This window comes from Chelonia mydas, chromosome 7 (assembly GCF_015237465.2).
Source record: "Chelonia mydas isolate rCheMyd1 chromosome 7, rCheMyd1.pri.v2, whole genome shotgun sequence".
Taxonomy (NCBI): Eukaryota; Metazoa; Chordata; order Testudines; family Cheloniidae; genus Chelonia; species Chelonia mydas.
This window is the reverse complement of record NC_057853.1, coordinates 29616631-29644613: the sequence shown is the minus strand read 5'-3', so window position 1 is coordinate 29644613 and position 27983 is coordinate 29616631. Positions and strand designations below refer to the sequence as shown.

Genomic DNA, 27983 nt, shown 5'->3' with positions numbered 1-27983 from the left:
GCCCTGCCCTTGAGGAAATCCCTGCACCCCTCTTTCCCCTCCCACCCTTTGTCTCGTTGTGAGCTCTCTGAGACAGGGCCTGTCTCTTGGGCCAGTGTGTGTATGATGCCAGGCCTGGGGGGCTCCCGTCTAGGATGCCAGGCAGTGCCCTAATAATGGAAGCCAGAGATCTGTGAGATCATCACTGGATCCAGACAAGATCTTAACTAACACATTTCTAGTGGGGTTTATACTGTTGCCCATCACCCTAGTATCTGATCTAGCATTTGTAGCAGTGATTCAGGATTCAGATAGGTTTGTAACTTCTTGGTTGCATTCCTGTTCATTTATTTTGCCGTGCAGCAGGGCCTTTAAATAAATGACTCCTTGGTGATCCACTGCCATCTCTCTCGGTTTTGGGAATTCAGTTTTTATTGGAGCTTGGCTTAATAAGTCTCTCTGCCTGCATATGAGCTGAGAATATATTGCACTGCAGCAGGCGCGATGGGGTCAGTTAGTGGGGGATTTGATCTTAATTATATGCCCTTGACTCAGCTGGGGGGAAAGAGATTCCAGGGGCCTGTAAAGGAAAATGGAACAGGATTTTTGCTGCATGGAAATGATTCAGAGATAAATCAAAGAGAAGAGCCTGGATTTGGCAAAGGGTTATTTTGCTGTCCCCGAGTGGTGGATGGGGGTCTCGAGAGAAATCGCTGGCTTGGAAAGTGAAAAGGGAGCTAAATGTTCCAGACGTGGGGCTAGCTGGATTGAAGGAGGACTTGGGGAGGCAGCGTAGGTTAGGGCAGGAGTGTGGGAGTCAGGAGCCCTGGGTTCTATTCCTGCCACTGGAATAGGAGTGGTGGTTAGCGCAGTAGGGCGGTAAGTCAGAGCTCCTGGCTTCTATTCCCAGCACCAGGAGAGCAGTCCAGTGGTTCAAGCTCGGAAGGGCCAGGAGTCAGGCCTCCTGGCTGTACCACTGATCTGCTGCGTCACCTTGGGCAAGTCCCTTCCGCCTCTGCGCCTCAGTTTCCCCCCCACTATTTGTCTGTTCGGACTGTGAGCTCTTGGGGCAGAGACTGCCTCTCGCTGCGTGTCTGGGCAGTGCCCAGTACAACGAGAGACACGATGTTGGTGGGGATCCATGCAGCGCCTGATCTAGGGCAGGATCTCTAGATGCTATTAGGATAATCGTTGTAAGAGAGATCATGTTGTCCCACGTGCCTGACCTGCTCAAGGGACTCTGGGGGCTGTTCCGAGCCAGGAAGGTTGTGTTGATGCTTTGTGGCAAGGCGCTGTATTTACACATGCCGCTCTGACAGCTTGTTAATTTCTCCCTCTTGCCTGGTCGCATCTGCTTAGGATTCCAGCATGACTGGGGACACCTCGTGAATATTCAGCGCCTGTTTCGGCTTTGGATAAATCCTTAGCAAAATCGATCCCTTGAGAAATCAGCCTTTTCCCTTCCCCACAGCTCGAGAGGTGCTGTTCTAGGCCCCCCCGCCCCCACCTCCTGCAGCTGACCCTGCTGTTCCAGAGGAAATGGCAGCTGGTTTCTGTTTTGTGGAATACAGTCCTTTTCCCTCTGCAAAGGGCCCAGAGTCCTCCTGGGTTTCTTAGGCTGTGTCAGGCTGTAAGGCATTGAGGTCTAGCATATAGGGACTGGACTGGGGCTCAGGACCCCCTGGGTTCTGTTCTCAGCTGCAGGAGGAGAGAGCCACTAGACTTCACTCCCCTCCCAGAGCTAAGAATGGGACCCAGGAGTCCTGACAGTTCTCCCTACTCTAACCCACTAGATCCCCTCCCAGAGCTGGGGCTGGAACCCAGAAATCTGAACCTCCGTTGTGCTCCACCCTGTGCTGTAACCATTAGACACCCCCCCCACACACACACTCCCCTTTCCAAGAATAGAACCCAGGAGTCCTGACAATGCCCCCTTGCGTGAATGTATGAGAGCTCACACCTCTCCCATACTTGGGAATGGAATCCAGGAGCCCTGGCTCCCAGGCTTCCCTCTGCACTAACCACTAGCCCCCACTCCCTTCCCAAAGCTGGGAATAGAACCCCCAAGTCCTGACTTCTGATCCACTAGACCGCACTTCCCCCAAGCTGCCCTGGCGCATCTATCTTACCTTTGAACCCCTGGGGGGTCAGTGGGCTTAGTCTGTAACTAGCAGAAGGCAACCTGCAGCCTGGCTCTGGAAAAGGAGGGATCCACTCTCCTCCAGACACTGCGTCAACTCCCTGGCAAGCTGATAGCACCCGCCTGTGCCCCCAGGCAGTGTCGATATCACTGGCAGGATAGGATAGGCAGGAAGGGGTTACACTGACTGCACCCAGAGCTTCTGTGCTTCCAGCCCCATGTCCCCTCCCTAAAGACACCAGCTCAGGATTCCCCCCTCCCCGTCCTGCATGGGGTTAAGAGGTCTGAGATGCCAGAAGGAACTTGCCCCATCTACTGGCCACAGCTGAGCAAACTTGGCACCGCTGCCCGGCTCCCCGCTCCTCCTCCACAAGCCGTGGCAGCAGTGGGCTCCTCAGAACAGCCCTCCCCTCCTCCCCTGGGCCTAGTGCCTCCAGAGCACGGCCTCCACTGCGGTGACACAAATTTCCCAGGCCCTGGCAGGCGCCCAAATGGCACGGGGTCAATAGCCTGGCCCAGCTCCCGTGGCTTCCAGGCAAAAGAGTTAGGGGGAGGGGAGGGGCAGGAGAGCGTCAGCTGAAATGTGCTCTGCGTGCTAGCCTCTGCCATTGATCTAGACAGCAATAAGGGCAGGAGAGTGAGGCGCAGGGAGCCGGGCACGGCTGCCAGCTCAGCTGTGGGAAGGAGGACTAGGCTGCTGCAGGTTTCTTTGGGCATCTCAGAGCCCCTAACCCCATGTATCCCGCTCTTTAAGGCAGGACAGGGCCCAAGCAAGCAGCCCTGGGTCACCTTGACAATCTTAATTGGGAGGGAGGGTTGGCTAATGGATTGCGGGCTGGGCTAGACTGCAGCACACCCAGGTTCTCCTCCTAGGTCTGTGAGGGGATTGGGGTCTAGTGGGCTAAACCAGGGGCCTGGGATCAGGATTCCTGGGTTCTCTTCCCAGCTCTGGGAGAGGATTGTCATCTAGTAATTGGTGGGTGGGTTAAAAGAAAAGGAGTACTTGTGGCACCTTAGAGACTAACAAATTTATTTGAGTGTAAGCTTTCGTGAACTACAGCTCACTTCATATTAAGCCTGGCAGGGCCTCAGTTTCCCAGTCTTTATACTGGGGGTAATACCAACCTCCCAGGGGTGTTGTGACAATAAATACATTGCAGTTACAAGGTACCCAGATACTGTAATGATGGGGCTGGATAAGGACGATGGATAGATAGATTAGGATAGGTTGGCTGATTGATTGATTTGGGTGGGAGGGGAAACAGGCACCAAGAGGGAAAGAAACTTGCCCTAGGTCAGTGGGAGAGCCCAGAACAGCTCCTAGGTGCCCTGAGTCTCAGTGTGCTGCTCTATCTACTAGCCCACGCTGCCTGGTTTAAAAGTATGTTCGAGGGCCAGGACACCCACACGGCCCCCTGCCACAGACACCTGGCTAGAGAACACAGACACACACCCCGCTTAGTAGTGAGATCTCTAAGACACGCACATCCGCCTTGCTAGAGATTGCTCACACCTCCCCTCCCTCTGTTCCATAACTCACCCTTCTCCTCTCGCCGACAGCCCATGCCATTCGTATTGTTTGTTCAGTCCACGGGCTGGCGCATCCCCCAATCTGTCTTCGTCACAGCGCGGTTGGCTGGCACCATCTGGCCTGTTAGCACTAAAAATTACCCCTCCTCGTATACCAATATGTTTTAGTTCAGGGCCATCCCGTCCCGTGAGCTCAGTGATTTATCACTGTCTCACTTTGCAGGCAGTTCGCAATCTCTCCGTGCTGTAGTGACTGCTTTGCCCAGGTGGGTACATAGGATGGCACCAGCAACTGGACCCATCCCCAGAACAGCAAGGGGAGACAGACTCCTCCCTGTACTCATTAAAGCCCATACCTGGCTTTCTTGTATCTCCTGAACCTTTCTATCTTAGGAACTAGACCTCCATGAGGGAACAGGAATCAGGTTTGGGGATGGGTTGAGTGAAAGGTACCGTGGTCTAGTGGGTAGCATGGTCCAGTGGGAGTCGGGATTCCAAGGTTCCATTCCTGGTGCTGCCTGGCCTGTGAGACCTTGGGTAAGTCCCTTTCCCACTCTGTGCCTCAGTTTCCCGTCATAAACTTTGTTTAGCTATTCAGGACAGGGATTGCCTCTCACTATGTGTCTGTGTGGCACCTGGCACAGCGAGGGCCCCAAGCTCAGTCGGGGTCTGTACAGCACTTGGCCAAAAGCTCATTGCAGATGACCACAGACACACAACCCTTGACCTCCTGTGGTCATAAAAACATACCAGGGCATTTTTCCCACCAGTTGATGGGAGCACCTAGAGGCTCCCACTGAGATCAGGAGCCCCAGGTGCTGCACAGACCCTGACTGAGATCAAGGCCCCCATGCTGCACTGACACAGTGAGAGACAGTCACAGACCCTGCCCCCAAGAATGTACATTCTAGACAGACAAGGGGCAGGAGGAGAAACGGAGGCACAAGGTCAATGGCAGAGCCAGGACTAGAACTCAGGTCTTTTGCTCAATGACTGGGGCTTAACATACTGACTCATTGTGCTCCTTCGTAGAGCCTGTTGAGTTTGCAGGATGGAGTCCCGACAGCTAGTATTCTGAGGCAGTCAGCAGGTGGTACTGTTGCACATTGTCTCACAAGTTCCCAGCATGCCAGTGGGGTCCAGTCTTTGAACAAATGCTATGTTGTTGTTAGTTTGATGGGTGCTGTTCCTTCTTGTGGGGAGCTGTTGCAAGCAGGTGGAGAGTTTGCTCCCTGCTTGAATCCCCTTAATGAGACTCAGTCGATCCCTGGGAATCAGGCACTGGTGTGTGGGCAGAGATATCTGAGAGAAAGGATCGTGCATGCCATGTTCAACCACTTCTGTCCCAGGACTGCTGTGTATAGTCGAAATAAACTCGCAACACTAACCGTGTTCCCCCAGACTCCACTGATTGCTCCTTCGATGGGAAACTGACCTGCAGATCCTCTAAATCTGCTGCTGCTTGGCCGTGGGGATGCGAGATGATCGCTCGTATTTCTCTACGTTTTGATGGAAGCAAGGATCAGAGCCCCATTATGCCAGGCACTGCACAGATCTGAGTCCACTCCTGACTAATGGCAGCCCCAGATGTTGTCTACAAGCTCAGAAGAGCCCCCTGTTTTACCTCCCCCAATCAGATGACCATGCAAAGCAAGGTGGGAAACTGGAACATGATATAGCTCAGGGCAAGCATTTACAAGAGAGGTTTAGTGATGGGAAACTGGGCTGAGACCCATATGGAGTGGATGGAATTGATTTTTAGTCACTATAACTCTGAGCCAGCTGGTCCCCTGACCTGGATCCAGATAGCAGGGAGCACCTTCTAGAGGGGAGAGGCCCATTCCCTGCTGCCTGAGCCAGCCAGTTCCCCTGCCCTGGGGTTGGAATGGAGCCAATGCCCCCTAGAGGGGAAGGCCCCGTATCCCATTTCCTGTCCCCACTTAACATCACAGCTCTCTTACCCTCTGCCTCTATTTCTGCCTGTCCCCCTCTCCTTCAAAGCCAAGGAGCGCTCTGAAGCCATAAGGGAATCTCAGCTATCGAATCTGACCGCTACTGTCAGGCTGCCTACAACCTGCAGTCACTTCCCCTGTAGATATACAACCCATGGCACTGATGGCCTGCAGAGGGGATCCCTGTTCCTGACGCCCCATGATCAGCTATGAATTACAGCCACAGGTTACTGGCACATCCTGTTTCCAGCCCATAATTCACCTGAGGCACCTGCCAGCAGCGTCAGTTGCAGGGGGATTCCAGTCGCGTGTCAGATCTGGCTGGGATTGCCCTATATAGGGAGTTTATTGTGATCCCGATGTATCGTTTGTATTGTGGACGTGACATGGACCAGGGCCCCCTTGTGCCAGGCACTGTACAAACACAGAACAGAAAGACAGCCCCTTCCCTAATGAGCTTCCAATCTAAGGCAAAGACAAGAGGCGACCGGTGGAATCAGACAGATGGGGGAGCCCAAGGAAACAATGTCCCAGCACTGGACAGCGGGACAGGCAGTGGTCTCTGCATGCCAGCAGCCTAACCATTAATTTTTTATAGGCTTCACGGCACAGGAGAGTTTGAAGAAGGCCAGTGAGGCCGTTTGCAGCTCCTCCCAAGTGTGCGGAGCAGCTTGGGCAAAAGCACAAAGGGGCTTGATTGTAAATCAAGTGGGCGATGGAGGCTGGCATCTCGGGCTGATCGGAGGTGGGAGCTGACATCTCAGGAGTGAATGAAAGCTGATGGGTTGGGTGGGGATTGGCCATGAAGGGCCTTGAAAGGGAAGAGGAGTGGGTTACGTTTGGTGTGATGGAGAAGGGGGAGCAGTGGAGGGATGCAGAGAGAGAGGAGACAGGCTCAAAGTGGCTGGGAGGATGGATAATCATTGCAGCCACCTGCTGAATGGACGTGAGCAAGGCAAGTTGGGAACAGCAGGGGTGTTGCAGTAACTGAGATACAAGAAGAGGAGAGTTTACCATGTTCGCTTCAGTCCCCGTCCTCCACCGAGAAAGCAGTTCCACCCCATTCCAGCTCCCCTCTGGGCTCTTTTCCCTGGCACAGGCATGCATGCAAACACACACACACACATTTCAGCCACTTGAGACCACCCCAGGGCCCAGTGTAACTTGGAAAACATTGGAGCTAGGAGCAAATGGGGGTGGAAATCCCAGCAGCATGGAGCACTAGTAAATGCCTGAGGCATCGGGTCTTAAGATCACGTCATTCTGAATCCCTTCATGTCTCACCTTCCATTTTAAGGGTCTGCTTGACTCTCGATCCTGCCAGTACTTTGGGGATTGTATCTGCTTGTCCTGGAACACTAGGCAGACTGCATGCCCCTTGGATGATTATTCCAGTAGCCCCTAAAGGCCCCAACCAAGACCGGGCTCCTGTTCTGCCAGGTACCATACAGATACACAGTGAGAAATAGTTCCACCCCATTCCAGCTCCCCTCTGGGCTACTTGCAGTGAGTGCTGACCCTGATGCCCCAGGGTAAAGCTAGGGGGCGCTGGGCTGCATTTCAGATAAAATAGAAATTAAAGTTTTGCCCAGTTGTGGTTATTAATGATCCTTTAGGATTTTTCAGAGCGTTTGGACTGCAAACCCAGGTGTCCAAGCCAAATTCCCACTCTGAAGATCCCACTCTGCATTTTCAACTGGACAAAGGACTCTGCTTCACTTCATAGGCTAAATTATTGTGTAGTGTAACAAGTGTCACAATAAAACAGCCTTTCACCCCACCCCAAAGGCAGCTGCATCTCAGCACCAGGCAAGGGACCCCTGTATAAACGGCCTCCATGCCCCACCCCAGAGGTGGCTGAATCTCAGCTCTGGGCTGGGGATTCTTGGGTAAACAGCTTCTGTGTCCAACCCGAGTTCTATCCCCAGCTCTGGGAGGGAATTGTGGTCTAGTGGCTAGGGGGGCTGGAAGTCAGGGCTCCTGAGTTCTAGCTATGATTCTGGGACGGGTGTGGGATCTTCTGAGCCAGAAGGGGCTGGGAGCCAGGGCTTCTGGGTTATATCTGTGCTGAGAGAGGTGTCTAGGGGTTAGAGCAAGAAGGGCTGGAAATCAGGATTCCTGGGCTCTGCTCTTGGTTTTGGGAGGGGAGGGGAGGGGGGGCCCAGTAGTTAAAGCAAGCAGGGAGATGTCTGTGAGCAAGGACTCCTGGGTTCTGTCTCCAGCTCTGTGGGAGGAAGTGGGGTCTACTGGTTAGAGCAGGGGGGCTGGGAGTCAGGCCTCCTGGGGTTGTCCCCAGCTTTGGGAGGGAAGTGGGATCTGGTGATTGGTGTACACATTGTCCCAGCTGTCTAAGCACTGTAGGCAGCTTTTCTCCCCCTTTCAATATCTATCCCTTATCCCTGAGGAGCCACCTTGCAGACCCAAACTGGGGGTGAATGAAATCCAACCCTCCTTGACCCCAACAGCAGCCTCTTCCCTAGGGGCAGTGGGGGAGGGGCTGAACTGTCCATGCACTCAGGCTGGCTTGGGCAGCAGAGTTAATTAAAACCCAGACTTTCCCAAAGACTACCTCATTAAACCATGCCATGGGGAGGAGGGCTTAGCCAGGGTGCTTCATTAGAGTGGGCTAATTGGGCCTGGAGGGACAGCTAGCCAAGGCACTGTAGAGCTAGGGTTGGAGAATGGGGTAGGGCTGGCGCCCCCAGCCCCAAAGGATTCTGGGATCAGCTCCTAGGTATGGCCGATTTGAGGTTCCCAGCCCCACCACCCGCGAGGTGAACTGAGGCTCCATGCTGCTCTTGGAGTTGAAAGAGCTGATATAGCAAAAGTCACTGAGTGACATGGGGGAATGGCTGGGGGTGTCTCAGGGCTGGGATATCCCAGAGGTTGAGCTGGCTGGCTGATCACAATCCTCAAATCCTACTCTAACCACTAGACACCACTCCCCTCTTCGAGCTGGGGGTAGAACCCAGGAGTCCTGGCTTCCAGCCTCCCTGCTGTAATCACTAACCACCACTCTCCTCCCAGAGTCACAGAGCGGTTCTTTCTGGCCTTGAAATCAGTGACTCAAGTGTGCGTGGAGCAGAGGGAGCTGAGATTCAGGACTCCTGGGTTCTATCCCAGCTCAGAGAGAGGAGTGGGGCTCGTGGTTAGAGATGGTGGGTTGTGGGGTGCTGGGAGTCAAGACTCGTGTGTTCTATCCCCAGATCTGGCCTGGTGGGTGATCGTGGTCAAGTTGCACCCCAGCTGTGTGCCTCAGTTTCCCCTCTGTAGTAGAGCTCTGAGAGCCACAGAGTGCAGCGCAGACTACTGCCATTCACAGGAGCCACCCATGGTGCTGACAGGTGGAAGAGGGAGCAGCAGTACCCCTGAGGCGGCAACGCCCTGGTTAGCTTTCACCAGGCTCTGCCTGGCAGGGCAAAATGAGGGAGCCATGCTGCAGGCCCTCCCACTGGGGTTGCACAGTTAAGGGAGGGGGACAGCTGAGCCCACAGTATCCATGGGCTGGCTGGGATCCCATCCCCTCACACCCCCCAAAGCTCAGCCGGTGGCTCTCTCGCCTATCCTGTCCTGGTGCCAGTGGAGTCAGACAGCAGGAGCCTGTCATGAGTCATAGACAGGGCCCGGAGAATCGTAACTACACCTCACACGTCACCAACCACCTGGGGGAAATCGAGGCACAGAGGAGAACCCAGGAATCCAGGCTCACAGCTCCCCCTGTTCTAACCCCTAGACCCCACTCCCAAGTTCCCCCTCCCTGAGGAGGCTGGCTGTGTATTTTGAGGACAGAAACTCAGGTGAGGATCTGTGCAGTGTCTTGACAGATGAGGCTGTTTTTAAACATGTGGGGGGAGCCCCGGGCTTGAATAGCCCGGGGCTGCGGGTCAGGATTGAGGGACACCAACAGAGCTGTGAAGGGGGCCAGGGGAGCCCAGGCTGGGATAGCACGGGGCTGCAGGCTGAGATTGAGGGGCATCGGCAAATCGGGGAGGGGGGCAGGGCTTGAGTGGCAAGGGGGTGTGGGTTGGGATTGAGAGGCCTGGCGCAATTCTCCCCCTGTGACCCCAGCACAGTTCACTCCAGATGCTGCCACACGCAGCCACGATTCCTCTGAGTTTATCCATGGCCCATGGGGCTCCGAGACCTTGTTCCCTGCTGCTGATCTGTGCTAGTGATGCATGAGCCAAAGCCAGTGTGTACACGGAGCAGAATACCGCTCCAGTGGAGCTGAGAGAGCTGGGGGCTGTGGGTCAGGACTGAGGGCCACCAGCAGAGCTGCAGGGGGGATCCCAGGGCTGGGACAGCAGGGGACTGCAGGTCAAGATTGAGGGGCGTCGGTAGGACTGAGCAGGGAGCCCAGGCGGGGATAGCAGGAGGTTGTGGGTTGGGATTGGGGGCACTGGGAGAGCTGGGAGATGGGAGTCCAGGGATGGGACAGCATGTCAAGCCCACATTACAAACTTATGTGGGTTAAAATGCAATTGCCCAGGAGCCCTCCCCTGGTCTGTGTGTGGTGATCACTTACAATGCTCCTCTCGCTGGTGCCCCAAAGAGCTGCCATGGGCTAATCAAAGGGCAGGAGGGGAAACAGAGACCCAAAGAAGGGAAGCGACTTGCCCAGGATCACCCAGCAAGCCTGGGCACTGAACCCGCCCCTGCTTGCCAGGAATAGAACCCAGAAGCCCTGACTCCTAACACCCCCACCCTCACCATTAGGCCTCTGTTCCCCTTTTCTTCCCATAGCCAGGAACAGAACCCAAGAGTCCTGACTCTAACCCTTCCCTCCACTGCTCTAACCAATAGATCCCACTCCCCCCTCCCAGAGCCGGGAATAGAATCCAGGATTCCCCATCCAGCACCATTTCCAGCATTCCCTCTTGCTGGGCACCGCACATGCCCCTTCTCCGCCATTCCCACAAGTGGGGGCATCTTGACGTCCGCAATGTGCAAAGCCTTGTTCACCTCTGTGCCACCCCATCCCCACCCTGAGCCTGCCAGCCATGCAGGGACTTTGCACTCCCAGGGACCCCGACCCCATCAAGCATTGAATGGATTTTGATGTGACTGGCCTGCTGTGCCAACCGGGGCTTGTCCGCATGCTGCTGTGGCGATGCATTATTGATCCATGCTGCAGCCTGTTAGTGGGTCTCAGGGGGACATCAGTCCCTTCCACGCAGCCTTCAGTTGAGAGAGATCCATTGGCATCTGGCTTATCCCTGCAGGGCTGGGAAGGGAGGTGATTTGTAAGGACGCTGAGCATTCGGCGACTCCAGATTCTGCTGGAACCTGTTCTCTGCCCCATGCTGTTCAATGACTTTATCAGTGATCTGGAGGTCAGCATAAAACCGCTGCTGATCAGATTGGCGGGTGGCACATTGCCGTAATAAATAATGCTGAGGACAGGGCAGTTCTCCAGGGCTCTCTGGGCTCCTGGGTCCATTCCAAACACCATGTGTTTTCATGCCGCCAAAGGCAAGGCCAGACATCGAAGGGGCGCAAGCCGTGCCTATAGAACAAGGACTGTATCCTGGAGAGCAGTGTCTCCGGACAGGATTCTGGGGTCATAGAGGATGAGCAACTGACCGTGAGCTCCCCATGCCACCCTTGGCTGAGTAGACAGAGGAACAGGGAGTAGGAGCAGGGCGGGGATTTTACCTCTGCATATGGCACAGGGGAGACCCGTCCTAGGATGGTGCGGCCACTTCTGGGGGCCAGGTGTTAGAAAGGGTGTTGAAGAATTGGAGAAGGGGCAGAAAAGAGCCACAAAAATGATTCGAGGCCTGGAAAAAAAGCATGCCAATGAGAGACTGAGGCTGTGTCTACATTGCAGAACTGATACTGACAGAGCCCCCTAGTGCAGACGCAGCATCCATCGAACACCGCATCCCTGAAGCACTTTTCCATGGCCCTAGCTGTGTGTGCCCTGAGGGTTTTGTCACCACCGCTGTGGGTCAGGGGTGTGGTTTTTTCCCACCCGGCCAACATGGCTAAACTGATCTAACTTGGAGTTGGCCTACACTTAAATCTACTTAACTTCCTGTAATAAAGCTCAAGAGGTGGCTTGATTATGGTGTCTAAACACTTAGCACTCTTTAATCTGGCAGACAGAGGCAGAACAAGAACCAGTGGCTAGAGGATAAAGCCAGACACTTTCCACTGAGGAATAATGCCCCCGTGTTTCACAGTGCGGGTGAAGATCCATTGGAACAAAATCCCCAGGGAAGGGGTGGATTCTCCATCCTGATGGCTTCAAACCCCAAGTGGGAGATGCTTTAGTCCAACCTAAATTATGGGGCTCCATGTAGGGGTAACTGGGTGACAGTCTCTGGCCTGGGCCATGCAGGAGTTCAGCAGAGATGGTCTGAGGGGCCCTTCTGGACTTAACGTCTGTGAATCTCTGAAGTGGATGGGCTGGATGCAAACTCCAAGGAGGGGATCGTGTAGCAGGGTGCGCAGCGGGAGTGGAGGAAGGGATGAAAGGAACAATGTGGGAACTGAGGCTAGGGAGCATCTCCGCCATGAGACCCGTCCCTGTGGGAAAACAGCTTGCGGGGCTGTCTGATGAAAGGGCAGGGTTTTGAAACACTTGAGATCTCCACACAAAGTCTGATACCCCTGCAAATTGCCATGCAGGTCGGGGGGCCTGGGGTGGAGTCTGTGGTACAAATGTGGGGCTGTTTGCTCACAGAGTTCCCCATTTACAGACCCTCACCAATGATGTGATTTTCAAGTTTGCTGGCATATTTTGCACAGAGCTAGTGTTAAATAGAAGCCGGTAGCTACATTAACCCAGCTCCTTGAACAGACCTAGAAATCATCTAGTGTCCCAAAGCAGGAAGTGGCCCTGAAACAGACACATGATCACAATGGCAAATTAACTGTGGTTTTTGATTGCTGGCTGAGTGGTTTCAATTTTCCGTTTCTGGAAGGGTCCATGTTGCTAATCAGCATCCTCTAGTCCCTTTTAATTCATTTTATTTATGTATATACTGAATTATTAGGCCAGACATAATGCTAATAACTAGGGGACCGTCTCCCACTGGAAGCTAAGAAGCCCAGAATGTAAACAGAACCTGGATGGGTTTTTAGTAATGTCACATATTTGGTAAGACAATCTTGCTATTTCTCTCAACCTGATGATCTTTGGAGCGTCTGGGGCTGGCAAACTGATGATGGCAGCACTGCCTAGTGGTTAGTCTACTGGACTGAGACTCAGGAGACCTGAATTCTATTCCCGGCTCAACCACTGGCCCACTGGGTGGCACTGAGCAAGTCACAGTCCCTCTCCGTGCCTCAGTTTCCCCACCTGTGCAATGGGAATCATGATTCTGACCTCCTTTGTAAAGCACTTGGCTATCGAGGGATGAAAAGAGCTAGGGATTGTTGTTATGATGCTAGCAGCTGAAAGCCCAGGCCATCACACCGGTGTGGTAGCTGGGCCAAGTAATTCACCACCTGTGCAATCTCCCTCCTCCAACCAGTGAAATTGTTGCATGCAAATTAACTGTAGAGCAAGGGTGGTGATTGGTTGAGTTACCTCTGATCTCACAATGGTCTAGAACTCTTAGTATGGCATGGATACATGCCTTACTGTGGCTGTTACACCGCACGGGTGTCATTTGTCACCTCAGAATGGCTGAGAACTTAAAAGCTGGATGGTAGCAGGCTGCAAAGCCCCGTGATGATTGAACCTGGTGATATTCTGAACCAGAAGAGCTCTCAGCCATGCTTGTAGCTGCCTCCATCCCTTCACACTGACTCCACAGAGAGTCTGGGCCTCCGAGTGACACTCGGACAGGTGACAATCCTGGAATCTTATTGTACAGGAGCCCACTTTGCCTAGCTTGGAGTTTGTAGCTCTGTCTTCCCTTGTATAGAGAAAACCACAATCATTGGTGTCTGGGACAAAGACTAGATTCCCGTGCATAGTCAGACCCCTTCACTGCAATGAGTTCTCCCGCACTGGAGTCTCTGTATCAAGATCGGGCGTCTCAAAGCTGCGCTGTAGCTCGACCAGCAGATCTGGGCTGGAGGCAGGAATGGCTGTAGGAGATCCTGGGTTATACAGATCAGACGAGATGGGCAAAGGGCACTTCTGGCCTTGAAACCTATGAGCGCTGCAGGGGACGCCCACCAGCTCTTTGGGAATCTGCCCACCAGCTTCAGGCTGGGATGTGCAGACCCTCAATACCTCAAACCCACTGATCTGGGCACCTGCGTTCCTGAGCCTTCTTTGACAGCCCAGTCCGAGTGTCTCCCCTAGCCCTGGGGCTCTGCAATCTAACCACCGCCCGTCTGCCAGCTCCTTTCCCCCCGCCTGGCCAAGCTCACTCGGGCCAAGGCCACAGAATCGGGTTTCATTAAGGACCCCAGACCAGCTGGGGAAAGTCAGCACCACACCCGTGAATCATCCCCAAACACAGCCTCCATGTCTATGCCCCACCCTCCTCGATCCATCCATCCATCTCCCTCCATCTCCCTCCTTTCCACACCCCTCCAGCCAGCCATCCTCCTTCACCTCCCTATCCCAACCCCTCAATCTGTCCATCCCCTCACCTCCCTACCCCCCACCCCTCAATCCATCCCTCCATCCATCCATCTCCGTCCCCTTCTCCCCTTTCAACACCCCTCCAGCCAGCCATCCTCCTCCACCTTCCTACCCACCCAGCCCTTGAGCCATCCATCCCCCTTCACCTCCCTGTCCCTCAGCCCTCCAGTCATCCTCTCCCTCCCTCCTTTCAAAACCCCTCCAGCCTGCCATTCCCCTCCTCCTCCCTATCCCTCACCCCTCTATCCATCCGTTCCCGTCCCCTTCCGTACCCCCCAATCCTCGATCCATCCATCGCCCTCCACCTCCCTCCTTTCAACACCCCTGCAGCCAGCCATCCTCCTTCACCTCCCTACCCCAACCCCTTGATCCATCCATCCATCTCCCTCCCTCTCCCTTCTTTCAGCACACCTCCCGCCAGCCATCCTCCTTCATCTCCCTACCCCACAGCCCTCCAGTCATCCATCCCCCTCCCTCCTTTCAACACCCCTCCAGCTCCCTATCCCTCACCCCTCAATTCATCCATCCCCCTCCACCTCCCTCCTTTCCACACCCCTCCAGCCAGCCATCCACCTTCACCTCCCTACTCCTACCCCTCCATCCATCCATCCACCTCCCCTCAATCCATCCATCCCCCCACCTCCTTTCACCACCCCTCGATCCATCCATCCCCCTCCACCTCCGTACCCCACACACCCCTCAATCCACCCCTCTATCCATCCATCCCCCTACCTCCCTACCCTCCATCTATCCATACCCATACCTCCCCCACCCCGATTTCTTTACTCCTTCCCTGACCAGCCATCTCATCCCCAGCTCCCCTTCCATTCTGCTTCCTGCTCCCAATTTCTTCCTCAGTCAGATTCCACCCCCGGCGGAGCCCATTTCATCCTGCTCTCCTCTCCCCTGTTGTCATCAATGCCTGGCTTTTATCTTCCCTTGTGCTCCAAAGAGCACCTGGAAGGTGGGAGAGCCAACACAGTGGCCTGGTACACTGGGATAGGGTTGCACTGGGTATGGGGGGTTTCTGAGTGCAGGTGACTGCTATGGCATCTGAGGGTGTCCCATCCCGGGCACCCCTCCTATGCTGGGCAATTGCACTGGTGCTACAGGCTCAGACCCAAGGCCTGAGCTCTTGGAGTCAGATGATTGTGGTAGGATCACCTCTCCCAGGCATTGTGGTTGAGGAGAAGAGGTGACCCAGGTGTGACCAGTGCCTGCCTGAGTCTGCTGAGAGCCTGAGCCAGCTGCTCCGAGAGGGGGACTGCCTGGGTATAATCACCACAACAACACCAGCCTGAGTCTGCCAAGAGCCTGAGCCAATTGCTCCTAGCGGGGGAGCTCCCCAGAGTGTAACCACCACCACGACACCAGCCTGAGTCTGCCGAGAGCCTGCGCCGATCGCTCTGCGGGGAGGGGCATGGTCCCGAGTGAACGTGCACCTTTGGGAGCTCACGAGAAAGGGGGGTGGAGGGAGTTAATGATCTCTCTAGGAAGGTGCATCTCTTCTGCAGCAAGACGCTCTCACCTTGCCATCCCCAGCTGTGAGGCCCCCAGGAAATCTTTCACTTTCAAGGCTACAGGCTCTTTAATGTGGCTGTTGTTGCCGTGGCAATTCGTGTTGTGTAGAAATGTCAAGGTCTGGAGCTGCAGCTCTCAAAGTTTAGCTCCCCACAGCCCCTCCCCCCATTCCAGCTCCCACAATCTCATGCCCTTGCCAGGCACCCAGTGTGGGTTGGTGACCCACAACAACACATTACACGCACGCTCAGGGCAGCTCTCCCTTCTCAGGGCATGGGCTCAGGCTCCCGGCACATCACCGCATCAGTTACACTTAGTTACAGGCAGAGCTGCTGCAGCAGGCTGTTAATACAGCGATCCCCCACCTGGTGCAGAGATGCAGCAGCCTCTGGAGTGGGGCAGAGGGCCAGTGCTCACAAACCCATCACTCTCAGTGACTCTGGTTTATTTATTTATTTAGGCAAATGATTTTAAAAACAAAACCAAAACATAAAATCCTTGGTACCGATTCCCCGTCCAGTCTGGCGCTGATTTCCCATCCAGCCCCCCAACCCAGTACCAATTCCCCATCCAGGTGCACCCTCTGCGATCCAGTCTTTATGCTCCTTCGGGCCCCCTCTCCAATCCAGAGCCCATTTCCCATCCAGGCCCTTCTCCAATCCAGGGCCCATCCCCCATCCAGGCCTTTCTCCAATCCAGGGCCCATCCCCCATCCAGGCCTTTCTCCAATCCAGGGCCCATCCCCCTCTTCAATCCAGAGCCCATCCCCCATCCAGGCCCCTTTCCAATCCAGAGCCCTTCCCTCATCCGGGCCCCTCTCCCATCCACAGCCTACTCCTTGTCCAGGCACCCCCTCTCTGATCTGGGGCCCATTCCCTGTAAAGGACCCCCCTTCTCCGTTCTAGTACCAATCCCCCATCCAAGCCCACCCCCTCTCTGATCTGGTACTGATTGCCTGTCCAGGCCCCCCTTCTCTGATCCAGCACCAATTCCCCCCAACTCTCCTTTTCCAATCTGTGTGTCTCACACCATGTGCATCAAGGTGGGGGCGCAAGCAGGAAGAGCTGGGGGTTTCCAGACGTTCCCAGCCTCAGGTGCCAAGTCAAACCAGGTCCGATGGCAAAACCCAAACCCAGCTCCAACCATGTGGGGTTCTGTCTCTGGCCAACGGGGCACTCTCCCTGGGGAAAATCCAGTGTCGGAGGGGGGCTGTTGTGCTGGCCCTGGCCTGGTGGTGTCAGATCAGGGGTCACCGCTTTGCCAAGTGTCGCCGGGTCGGATCGGGGTTGCCACGTTGGCTGGAGTGTCACCAGCTCAGAGAGGTGGTTACCAGGGTGGTTTGCACATTGCCACGTCACCACATCCAATGGAGTGTCACCGTGTCAGCTCAGAGGCACTCCTCGCCTGGCTCAGCTGTCCCATCCCTGGCGTTCAGCCAGCTGCTCCAGTGCGGTGCGCTCCCACCCGCCTGCGTCATACCACGCTCTCCTCCAGCTCCTCCGTGCTGGCGAAAGCAGCACCCCCCTTGCCCTCCCCCTCAGCCGCGCAGCTGGCCAGCATCCCGTGCACTGACTGGCTGCGCTTGGTCCACATGATGCTCAGCCGCTTGGCATAACCATAGCAGGCACTGGTGGAGATCTCCCCCATGTCCAACGAGCAGCTCCGCTTGGCCTTGGAGGTCCCCAGGTCTGGCTGGTCACGCTGGCCCGCCACCACCCCCTCTGCCGTCCTGGGGTCTGGTGCCTCTTGCCGGGTGGGCTTGCCCCTCGCCCTCCGGCGCTGCGCCTTCGGCCCCCGCTCCCGCTGAGGTCCCCGCTGCGGCAGCATCCCGTTGGGCACCCCTGGCTGCCCGCCGTTGGTCTGTGAGTACATGTTGGAGACTTTGGGCATGCCAGAGTGGGCGCTGCCACAGATCTTATACTTCACCATCATGACCACGGTGAAAACCAGCAGGGTCACCACAATAATGCCCCCCACAATGACCGTCAGAGTGCCCCCCAGGAAGTGGGCGTGGAGCGAGTGGCAGTCCGGGTACACCTCCTCCGTGGAGAACTGGGCACAGCCCAGCAGGCGCGTGGCAGCCAGCGAGGTGGCTGAGTCATCGAAGATGGCCAGGACGCACAGATCGTAGTCCACGCCTGGGACCAGGTGCTTCAGCATGAAATGGTGGCTGCTGGCCGGGATGATCCTGAAAGAGAGAGATTTTAGGGAGCAGAAAGGACCATTCTGAGCAGCCCCGCTGACCCCCCACAGGCTGGGGAATCTCCCAGCCTTGCCTGCATCCAGCCCCAGATCTGCAGCTCATAACACCCAGGACTAGAAGGAGCCTCCTGGGTCACTGAGTCCAGTCTCTGCTATCGCAGCCAACCCAACCCCTGCATAGAATCCCAGTCAGAAACATATCCAGCCCCATCTTCAAATGAGTGGGGTGTTTGCCCCCCACTGCTACTCCTGGGAGGCTGCTCCAGACCCTCCGTTCGCTGTTGGTCACAAATCTTCTCAGCACCAGACTCAGTTGATTCCTGGCCAGTTTGTCCCCATTTGTCCTTGTGCCAACACTGTCCTTTAGCTTCAGTAGCTCTTCTCCCTCCCTGGGGTTACCCCCTTGGTGTGTTTTCAGAGAGCAGATCCCCTCTCAGCCTTCGCCCGGCCAGGCTAAACAGGCCCAGCTCACTCAGTCTCCTCTCGTAAGATCAGCTCCCCATTGCCCTGATCAGCCTGGGAGCCCTTCTCTGCACCGGGCCAGTTTGATTCATCTTTCTAGAACACGGGTGACCAGAACTGCAAACGGTGTTCCCGCTGAGCTCTTCCCAGTGCCTCGGCCAGGGGCATTAATGCTTCCCTACCTCAACTGAAATCCCGAGCCAGCCTAGGATCGCTTTGGTTTTCATGATGTGATCAACCAACGCATTCAGCTCTTTCTCCTGCTCTGTCATTTCTGGCCAAGCAAGGGCGTCAGGGGCCCTCACCCAAACAGCTTCAACAACAGGCCTCAAGTGATTCGTGATTTGGGGGGTGCACACTGAGACTCCCAAAAGGGTTTCCAAACATTGCTCAGTATCTACCACCGACACTCAGGACCCTTTAAGGTGTTTCAAGATGTGGCCCCCCAGAATCATTCATAAGAACACCTAGTTCTTATCCAGCACTTTTCATCCCTGGAGCTCAAACACTTTACAAAGGTGGTCAGTATCCTATCCCCATTTTACAGATGGGGAAACTGAGGCACGGGGTGGTGTCATTGGCCAGGGTCAGTCAGTGGCCAAGCCAGGAATACAATACAGGAGTTCTGAGTCCCAAGTCCAGGGCTGTAACCAACAGGCCACACTGCCTCTGGAGTGCAGACCCCACCTCACTTTTGAACAGGGACTTAAATTCCTAAGGCATGTAGGAGCTTTGGAAAAGCCTTCAGGTGCTGGGGAAATCCACCCATCCCTGAGTCAGCTGTTCCAGTCATTAATCCCCCTCCTTGTTACAAATGTGGCCTCGTTTCTAGCCTCAGTTTGTCAAGCTTCAGTTCCCAGCCTTGGGGTCTTGATCTGCCTTTGTTGGCTGGTTGAAAAGCCCTCTGCCCTCCAAAGTCTCCTCCCACTATAAGGGCTTTCAGACCTGGATTGAGTCACCTCTACATACAAAATAGGGGAAGGGCTTACTATCTAAATAGTCAATGAGAGGGAGGGTGAAACTGAGGCACAGAGAGGGGTGCTGTGGTAGAACCCAGGAGTCCTAGCTCCCAGTCCCCTGCCCTAACCACTAGACCACACTCCCCACCCCCAGCAGTTCTGAACCCAAGTTCCCTGCATCTAGACCCACCCCTGACATTGCTGCCCATTTCTTGCCCCCGCCCCCACATGTCTAGCCCCTACTCGCATCTCTAGCCTGAACTTTAATAGTCTCAGCCTAAACCACTGGGATGGCATGGCCTTCTCCACCCCCCGACCCCCATCGTCTGCTCCCGATGGACTTGCCGCTGCCACTCCAACAAGCTCCTGGTGCTGATTTAGCCTCCTCTGGGTTGGGGCGTGGGGGCTGTTTATACAGGGATCCCTCGCCCAGCACTGAGATGCAGCCACCTCTGGGTTGGGGCATGGAGCTGTTAGTACAGGAATTCCTGGCAGCTGCCTCTGGGCTTGGACACAGGACTCAGAACCTGGGCAGGATTGGCAGCTGAGTGCCACATGAGCAGAGAGACTAATTCACAGCTAAGCCCTCTCTCTGCTTCCCCGAAGTAGTCAGAACAACCCCAGGGCTGCTCTAACCATAAGCTTCACACAGGCGTGTCCATAACGCAGGGTGGCCCAGCCATGCCTCCCGCAGAATACCCATAGTGCTGTGTACTATGGCCACTCCCCATGTTAGAGAAAATCCGTGGTGCTGTGTGTTCCAGGCACACCCCCTTCCCTGGAGAATAATGCAATGCAATGCAATGCAGCCACACACCCCTACTCAAGGCTCTCAGTGGTCCAGTGATGTGGCTGGGGCATGACCAAGCATGGTGTCTCTTCCCGGAGCCTCCTGTGCCATGGCATCCATCCCCACCCACTCCCCCAATCTCATCCTTGCTGCGGCACCCCCTACCTGTAGATCAGAGTGTCATCCACGGTGCAGTTGTACTGGATCTGGTACATCCAGGCAGTGGGGGCCGACTTGTCTACAGCCCAGCGCACCAAGGCTGAGTCAGCTGTCACATCGGACACCTCCACACTCCTCTCACCCACCCCCAAGTCGGTGGTGTTGGCCGCTGTCTTGGTGGCAATGTCGGAGGAGCCCGGGTCGTGGTGCGGCACTGGGCCACTGCTCCCATTGCCCTGATGGGGCAAAGGGATAATCTTGAGGTCCACCAGGGCTGTGGACTCACCCGCTGCATTGATGGCGATGCAGGTGTAGGGGCCGTCGTCCCGGACTGTGGTTACCAGCACATCTAAGGTGCCATTGCGGAAGGAGACGGTCCGGGAGGAATTGGAGATGATCTTGTCATCCGGTGACACCCAGTGGATCACTGGCTCGGGGTCCCCAATGGCACGGCACTTCAGGGTGGCCCGCTGGCCCTCCAGCACCCACAGCTTGTGCGTGTGGCGGGTGATGAGGGGCGGCTCGCAGGTGAACTCCTCCTCGGGCACCGACCAGAAGTAGCGGCCAGCCACGTGGGGCGGCGAGGCGCACGTCTCCATGTCATCCTCCCGTGCCAGCCGCCGCAGCCACAGCAGCTCACAGTTGCAATGTAGGGGGTTGCCCCCGAAGCTCAGCACGATGGTGGCAGTGTAGGGGGTGGGACTGATGACGCCCGTCTGGGAGCGGGCGAAGAGCGGGTCAGGGGGCAGGGTGTACAACCGGTTGGAGGTCATGTCCAAGCGGGACAGCTTGTAGAGCTCGGAGAACGTGCCTTCCATGATGGAGTCGATGAGGTTGTGGTCCAGGTTGAGGGTGTGCAGGCAGAGCATGCCTCGGATGCCCTCCCAGGGGACGCGGCGCAAGTTGTTGTAGGACAGGTCCAGGTCCTCCAGCGTCAGCAGGAAGTCGTCAAAGGCGGCAGCCGAGATGCTCACCAGCTGGTTGTTGTTGAGGATGAGGTGCTGCAGGTTGAGCATCCCGCGCAGGGCCTCCTCGCCGATCTCCATCAGCCGGTTGCTGTCCAGGTGCAGGGAACGCAGGCTCTCCAGGTCACCGAAGGCGAAGGGCCGGATGCTGTCGATGGTGTTGCGGGAGAGGGTCAAGTCCACCAGGCCGCTCATGTTGAGGAAGTCCTGGGGCTCCAGCACGCGGATGTAGTTGTCGGCCAGGCGCAGCTCCACTGTGCGCCGGTCAATGTTGGCTGGGATGAAGAGCAGGCCCTTGTTGGCACAGAGGGTGCTTAGTGACTCGGAGAGATTCTGGCACACACAGTGGAAGGGGCAGGAGGCAGCCCAGGACACCAGGGTCCCTGCCATCAGAAGCAGCACCAGCAGCAGGCAAGCCATGGTTGGTGGGTGGGCGGTGCCTGGGAGGCAGAGGAGAGAGGGGATCAGAGAATGGAGTGAGCGAAGGTCAGCCAAGAGCAGGGACATGGGGAAAAGGTGGTCTAGGGGGTATAGGCAGCTTGGGGCATGGGGCTACACCCCTCATACCATAGCCCCACCCTCTATGTGAGCCCCACCTCCATGCCATAGCCACACCCCTGCACTGTAGCCCCAACTCCATACCACAGCCACGCCCCAGCATCATGGCTCGATACCAGGGCAGTACCCCTGCATCAGATACCTGCCTGCCACACCATGATCGCACCCCTCCTGTATAACCCCACCCCCACACCATACCCACACCCCTTCACCAGGACTGTACCCCCTGCACCATAATCCTGCTCCAAACACTGTCTATAGCGCAACCCCCACCTACCATGGTCTCGTCCTGCACTGCAGCCCCACCCCCTATGGCCCCCAACCCTGCACTGTAGCTCCTTTTACAAACAGTGGCCCCACCTGTGCAGTGTGGCCTGGCCCCATTTATAGTGACAGCTGCACAGAGAGGATGGGTTGCCAGCAGGCCCCCTAGTAACTGGGGTATGGCTGCTTAGGTTGGGTACGACTGGTAGGACCCCCAGAGCAGTGGGGATGGGAGGGAACACCCCATTGAGATGCCCAGATCCGCTCCCCTGTCTTGGAGCCATCGGCTGAGGCTATCTGCAGATTCAGACAGGTATGGCTGGGACAGCTACACCTGGGTTTTGTTTTCCAACTTTTCTCCCCAACCACAAGGATGAGAAATGGAAGCTTCAGTTCTAGTACAGTCCCATGACTCCAGGAGCTGGGGCCACAGAAAGTGCTTAGGAACTAATCCAGGGCCTGTGGTCTCTGTTGTGGCCTATAGAACCCTGTAGTTCTGTTCTCTGCACTCGGAGGGGAGTGAGGTCTGGCGTCTTAGAGCTGGAGGAGCTGGGAGTCAGGAGCGCTGAGTTCTGGGAGTGGAGGGGGTCTCCCCCACTGCTGGGATCCCTTCCCCACCTCTAGCCTGCACTCCCCATGCCAGCCATCTCCCCCAGGCTTGGATCCCTCCCAGATTCCCCACTCCAGCCTGTGCTGCCCACGCCACCTCCTTCCTTCGCTGACAGGGTCCCTCCCCAGTCCCCCTGGCCTGTGTTCTCTGTGCAACTCACCTTTCCCCCCGCATAATCCTGCCGCCCCCACCATCACCCAGTGCCGCAGACAGGGAACCAGCCAGGTTTATAGTTCAGCCACTGAATTTTTAAAGATCTGCCTGGTTCCTACATCCGTCCCAGAGCCCAGCATCCTCCCCACTGGACACACTGCTTCATGAGCTACTCCCCCCCCAGCCCCCGCACAGCCAGGCAATTGGGAGGGGCAAAGAGAGAGGAGGGCTGAGGGGGATGAACTGGTTTTCTGGACAGCAGATATGGCTGCTACTCCTGAAGGGAGCCGGAAATCCTGGCTTCCAGTATTCCCCCCACCCCCCTCTAGCCACCAGACGGACACTATTCCCCTCCCTGATCTGGGGATAGAAGCCAGGAGTCCTGACAGGCCATGGCCCAAAGAACTTACATTCTACATACAGTGGTTAGATCGGGAGGGGGACTCAGGACTCCTGGGTTCTATCCCAGGTTTGGGAGGGGCAGTGGGGTGTAGGGGGGTAACGCAGAGGTGATTGGGAGCCCGCCAGCACTCCATTTCCTGTGCAACATCCCTTTCTGTCTGAAGGGTAGTGCCAAGGGAAGTTATTGATTTAATAAGCGCCAGCATTCAGGTCACCCTGATAACGCCAGTGACATGGGCATATGATTGGCGGGGGGGGGGGGGGGGAGCGAATCAGGCAGGATCATCTTTCTCCAGGGCCCTGGTGCATGGATGGAGTTGCTCCAGGCTGCTTGGCTAACTGTGGCTGGGGGGGGTCTGGGACACAGCACTGTGCAGGGAGAACAGTCGCAGAGCTGCTGTAGAGGGACATGAAGAGCTCTGTGTAGCTTGAAAGCTTCTCTCTCCCCAACAATAAAAGCCGTTACCTCACCCACCTTGTCTTTTTAGAGGGGTCATGTCAGGGCTTCAGATAACCACTGGGTAAACCGGACATAGCCATTTTCCCTCCCCTCCCCCTTTCCCTGAGCTCCCCTCCCATCCCCCCACTTTCTGCCAACTCCACACGCCCCTCATGCCCCCCCTGCATATGCCCCAGAAACAGATCCCTCAAATAATCAAAGTGGAGTTCCTACCACAGATGCTGAGAAAGGAGGGGGCTAGGGGTCAGGACTCCTGGGTTCACTCCCCAGCTCTGGGAGGGAGTGTGGTGTAGCGCTAAGAACAGGAAGCTGGGAGTCAGGACTCCTGAGTCCTCTATTTCACTCAGCTCCCAACAATGAAAGAGACTAGTCAGTTTCTCTTTGCATTTCTAGTCAATTTCGCTCTTGCCTGTGGCCTGGGCTGGAACATGGAGGCTGCAGGGGGAAGGGCTGGATAAACATATTCATAATCCTGTTTCCAGTGCATTTGAAGAAAGGCAGGAAAGAGATTTCTGGCAGTGTTTGTATTGGGGCTTAGGGGGAAATCTGTGGCAGAGACCCAAAAGCGTGTCTACGGGGCACCCCCATGAAGAGAGTTATTGGTGTCAAAGCATCAACACACACAGGTGTCAATCCAGAGTTTGCTGGGCGGGCAGATCCCTGAGTAATTCCCAAAGCAGGAGTGAGAATTACTCTCCCCATTTTGCTCAGGGGAAACCGAGGCACAGAGCGACAAAGGGACTTGTCCAAGGTCAGTGGCAGAGCTGGGAATAGAACCCAGAGTCCCAAATCCTCACCTGATTTTGCTCCAAACACTATTCCCAGCTCTGGGAGGGGAGTAGGTTCTAGTGGTTAGAGCAGGGAGGGCTGGGAGCCAGAGCTCCTCAATTCTATTTGCCCCAGATCCCTCATGGTTCTTCCAAAGGGAGGCACAGTTGTCATCTTCTTTGCTCTCTTGATGGTACATAAGCTCCGGCAGAGCCAGCAGAAACATAAGGAGTGGGGAGCTGTACCTGCTCCCAGGTCAGAGGGCTCAAAGACTGACCGGAGGCCTGGCTGGGAAAATATACCCAGGGAGCAGGCTTTCAGATGGAGTCTAGGGGGTTGGAGTAGGGTGGCACTGGCAACCAGGACTCCTGGGTTCTATTCCTGGCTCTGGGAAAGAGGGAGGGCGTGAGACACTTGCTCTGTCTGTGCCTATTTATTTCTGGGGGTCCTGTGGGTGTGGAGGAGCTGGGGTTTTGGTGTGTGCTCATGGCTCTGCACGTGTTGCCAGGTGCACCCTTCTGAGTATCTGCACGCTTATCTGGGTGTGCTTATGCATGTGCGTAGGCGTGGGCTCAATGGTGTGTGTGTGCTAGCCATTGGGGGAGAGTGGTGTGTCTGTCCATGTCTCCCCCAGGCACACACTGCTCTGCACCAAACTGCCCCTCCCCCACAGCGTGGGCAGCAGGATGCCCCCTGTTGGTGGGTGAGGGGAGCTGTGCCCATCTCTGCTGTGGGTGGGGTGTCGTTCTTTGGAAGGGTGGGGTCACTACAACCAGCTGCCCCCATCCCTGGCAGCCTCTGACTGGGATGGGGCCTGTGGTGGGGGACAGGAAGTTGGCAGGTAACTGCTTCCTTCCACCCCCCTCAGAAACTCTTCCCCCCTGTACCCAGCCCACCCACAGGCTCTGTCCTTAGCCAGAGGGGCCAGCAGCACCCCTGTTTTGGGGGCGGGGGTGAGATTGGGAGTGGATCTCTACTGTTCCTCCCCTCCCCTGCACACACCCTGTGGTGCCCTTCAACCAGTGCTTTGACAGTTAATGAGAAACATTCAGCCCCTCCAGCTCCTGCCTTGTTCCCCCATCGCCCCTTCCAGCCCCCCAGCTCCTGCCTAGCTCCCCCACTGCCCCAGTCCAGCCCCCCAGCTCCTGCCTAGCTCCCCCATCGTCCCCTCCAGCCCCCCAGCTCCTAGCTCGCGCACAGCCCCAATCCAGCCCCCTATCCTCCGCCTAGCTTCCCTCCTGCTCCCTCGCAGTCCCTCTGCAGCCCCTCCAGGTTCCTCCGGTCCAGCCCGCAGCCACTCACCCCTCCAGGCCTTTCAGCTCCCCTCCTGGCCCCCACGTCCCTGATCCACAGCCCCGTTTCAGGCCCCCACACGCCCTCCCCAAGCTCCGATCCAGTTCCCCCTCCCCAGACGCCTCCCCCCCCGTCGCCCCATGCACAGCGGCCGATGCTTTTACCTTGCGCTCTGTCTCTAGGGGGGGCCACGTCTCCTGTCTCCGGGCCCCCCACCCGCGCCCTGGCTCATCCCCGGGACTGCGATTCCCCCCACGCCACCTCCGCGCGTCCTTGCGGGCTGCTCACGCCCGGGGACCGGAGTCACCCCGGCCGAAGGGGCCCCCCATCCCAGCCGTCCCCCTGCCCCGGGGGGCCAGCAGGCCCCTCTCTCCCCTCGCTGCTCCTCTCCGCTGCGGCGCGGCTCAACTTGTGCCGGGCTTGCGGTGGCATGAACGGGGATACGCGCGTGCGGCCAGATCCGAGCGCCCTCCACGGCTAGCAGCCCCCTGCAGCACCAGCGCAGACACCCCCCCGCAGCGCCGGACGCCTGGGTTCTCTCCGCCGGCGGCGTGGCGGGTGCAATCGATATTGTCCAATCCGGTTATATATCCGAGGGGGGTCGGGCATGTACACTCTGGGGGGCACCCCCCCTGCCCCCCGGACGCCTGGGTTCTATCCACCTGGGGTGCAATCCGTTTTGTCCAATCCAGTTATAGCTCCAGGCAGGGGGTTACATACACTTCCTAAGGCCCCCCTCTCTGCTCCCCGGACGCCTGGATTCTGTCCCCCGGCAAGGCGTGGGGGGGGGGTCCAATCCGTTTTCAATCCAGTATCCGGGCGCGGGCTAGATCCACTCTGGGGGCACTCGCCGGACGCCTGGGTTCTATCCGCCGGGAGTTGGGTTCAGTCCGTGCTGTCTAATCAAGTTATACATCCGGGAAGGGGGGATGGTTACCCCCAGCACTGAGCCTCCGGACGCCTGGGTTCTATCCACGGGGGGTCCTTGTGAATATGGTCCGCTGACATCTCCAGGCAGTGGGGACGCAGCCTCCCGGACGCCTGGGTCCCATCCGCTGTAGCATTCAGGGGTGCGATCCCTTTATAGCTCGGTCCCAGGCAGGGGACAGCACACCCCCACCCCCACCCCGTCTCTGTCTCCCGGACTCCTGGGTTCTATTCCAAACTCGCCACACGCCCGGGTTCTATCGCCCGCCGCGGCCGGGCTCCCCCGGGCCCATCCCCTCCCCACCCCCGCCTTGGGGCCGGTTCTGGGGCGCACGGGTCCGCTGGGGGTGAAGGGGCATCGGCTGCCCCCCACCCCCGCACGCCGACCCGCCGCTTCCTGGCGCCGAGCCCCAAACCCCAGCGCCGCGCACCCCGCCCCCCCTGCAGACGGCGGCGGGAGGTGGGAACCGCGCGCGCCTCCGGTCCCTGGCCGGGCGCCGGAGCTGTGCCGCGGGGTGGGGGATGGGAGGGCTGCGAGGAGGATCCGGCCTCCCCTCCCTGCACGGCGCCAGCTCTGCCCCTTCCCGGCTGGCGGGGGGGGGGGGTCGTGCATGGTCCCTCTGCACCGTGCGGGGTGGGGGGGTCTGTCAGCTGAGGGGGGAGGGGGCAAGGCTTGGTGGGGGGTGCACGGTTCTTTTCCAGCAGGATGCGGGGGGGGGGGGATCAAATCAGCAGGTGGAGAAAGGGGACTGGGAGCTGGTGGGATAGGGCAGGTGGGGGTGGGCTGGCTGATGCATGAGCCCCATACACCAGGATGGGGGAGGTGGCAGCTGGAGGGCAAGAGTGGGGTGAGGCGGGGAAGGGGGTTAGCAGCTATAGCTAAAGGGGAGGGGAGGCTGGTGCAAGGTCCCCTTTCACTGGGGAGGGGGCAGGGGATGTTGCACGGTCACCGTACATCAGGAGGGGGGTCAGAAGGGAGAGGGGGGTGCAAGGCTGGCAGCTGGAGCTGCGGGAAGAGAGGGATGGGGAGTGGAGGCTGGTGCTGGTCCCCATATACCAGGATGGGGTGGGGGAGGTTGTCAGTTGGACTTGGGGGGGTGGGAATGGTGGTGCATGGTCCCTTTTCACCAGGTGAGGGGCTGAGGGCGCTGATGCCTGGTCCCAGCTGCAGATAGGGAGTGGAGGCTAATGGTTAGAGCAGGGACAAAGGGAATCAGAATCACACTTCCAATCACAAAAACAGAACCCAGGAGTCCTGGTTCCCAGCCCCTTCTACTCTAACTACTAGACCCCCCCTCCCCTCTCAGAACTGGCAATGGAATCCTGATTCCTAGCTGTCCT

At 57.0% G+C, this 27983-nt stretch overlaps 2 protein-coding genes across 10 annotated transcripts in view; one reads left to right on the top strand and one right to left on the bottom strand.

Moving 5' to 3' along the window:
- PC (pyruvate carboxylase) overlaps positions 1 to 27983 on the top strand; it is a 233747-nt gene that overhangs the window by 193167 nt on the left and 12597 nt on the right. The gene's annotated exons all lie outside the window — the stretch shown is intronic.
- LRFN4 (leucine rich repeat and fibronectin type III domain containing 4) lies at positions 28 to 26999 on the bottom strand. 2 transcript variants are annotated; one of them, XM_043551377.1, is made up of 5 exons: positions 25880 to 26999; positions 20249 to 21647; positions 17150 to 17858; positions 9240 to 9244; positions 28 to 38 (listed from the first exon to the last, which is right to left on the bottom strand). In XM_043551377.1, coding segments are annotated over exons 2-5 (2094 nt in total). In that variant the 5' UTR covers positions 21628 to 21647; positions 25880 to 26999; the 3' UTR covers positions 28 to 37. The 2 variants fall into 2 exon arrangements, with proteins under 2 accessions (XP_043407312.1, XP_037760603.1); XM_037904675.2 differs by lacking the exons at positions 28 to 38; positions 9240 to 9244 and having other exon boundaries at positions 16688 to 17858.

What these genes read in the sequence shown, in the direction of transcription:
- LRFN4 (XM_043551377.1), bottom strand. Translation starts at nt 21,627, where the DNA reads ATGGCTTGCCTGCTGCTGGTGCTGCTTCTGATGGCAGGGACCCTGGTG. An exon ending in GATGACACTCTGATCTACAG is followed by an intron (nt 17,859 to 20,248) that starts GTAGGGGGTGCC and finishes TCTCTCTTTCAG; the next exon opens with GATCATCCCGGCCAGCAGCC.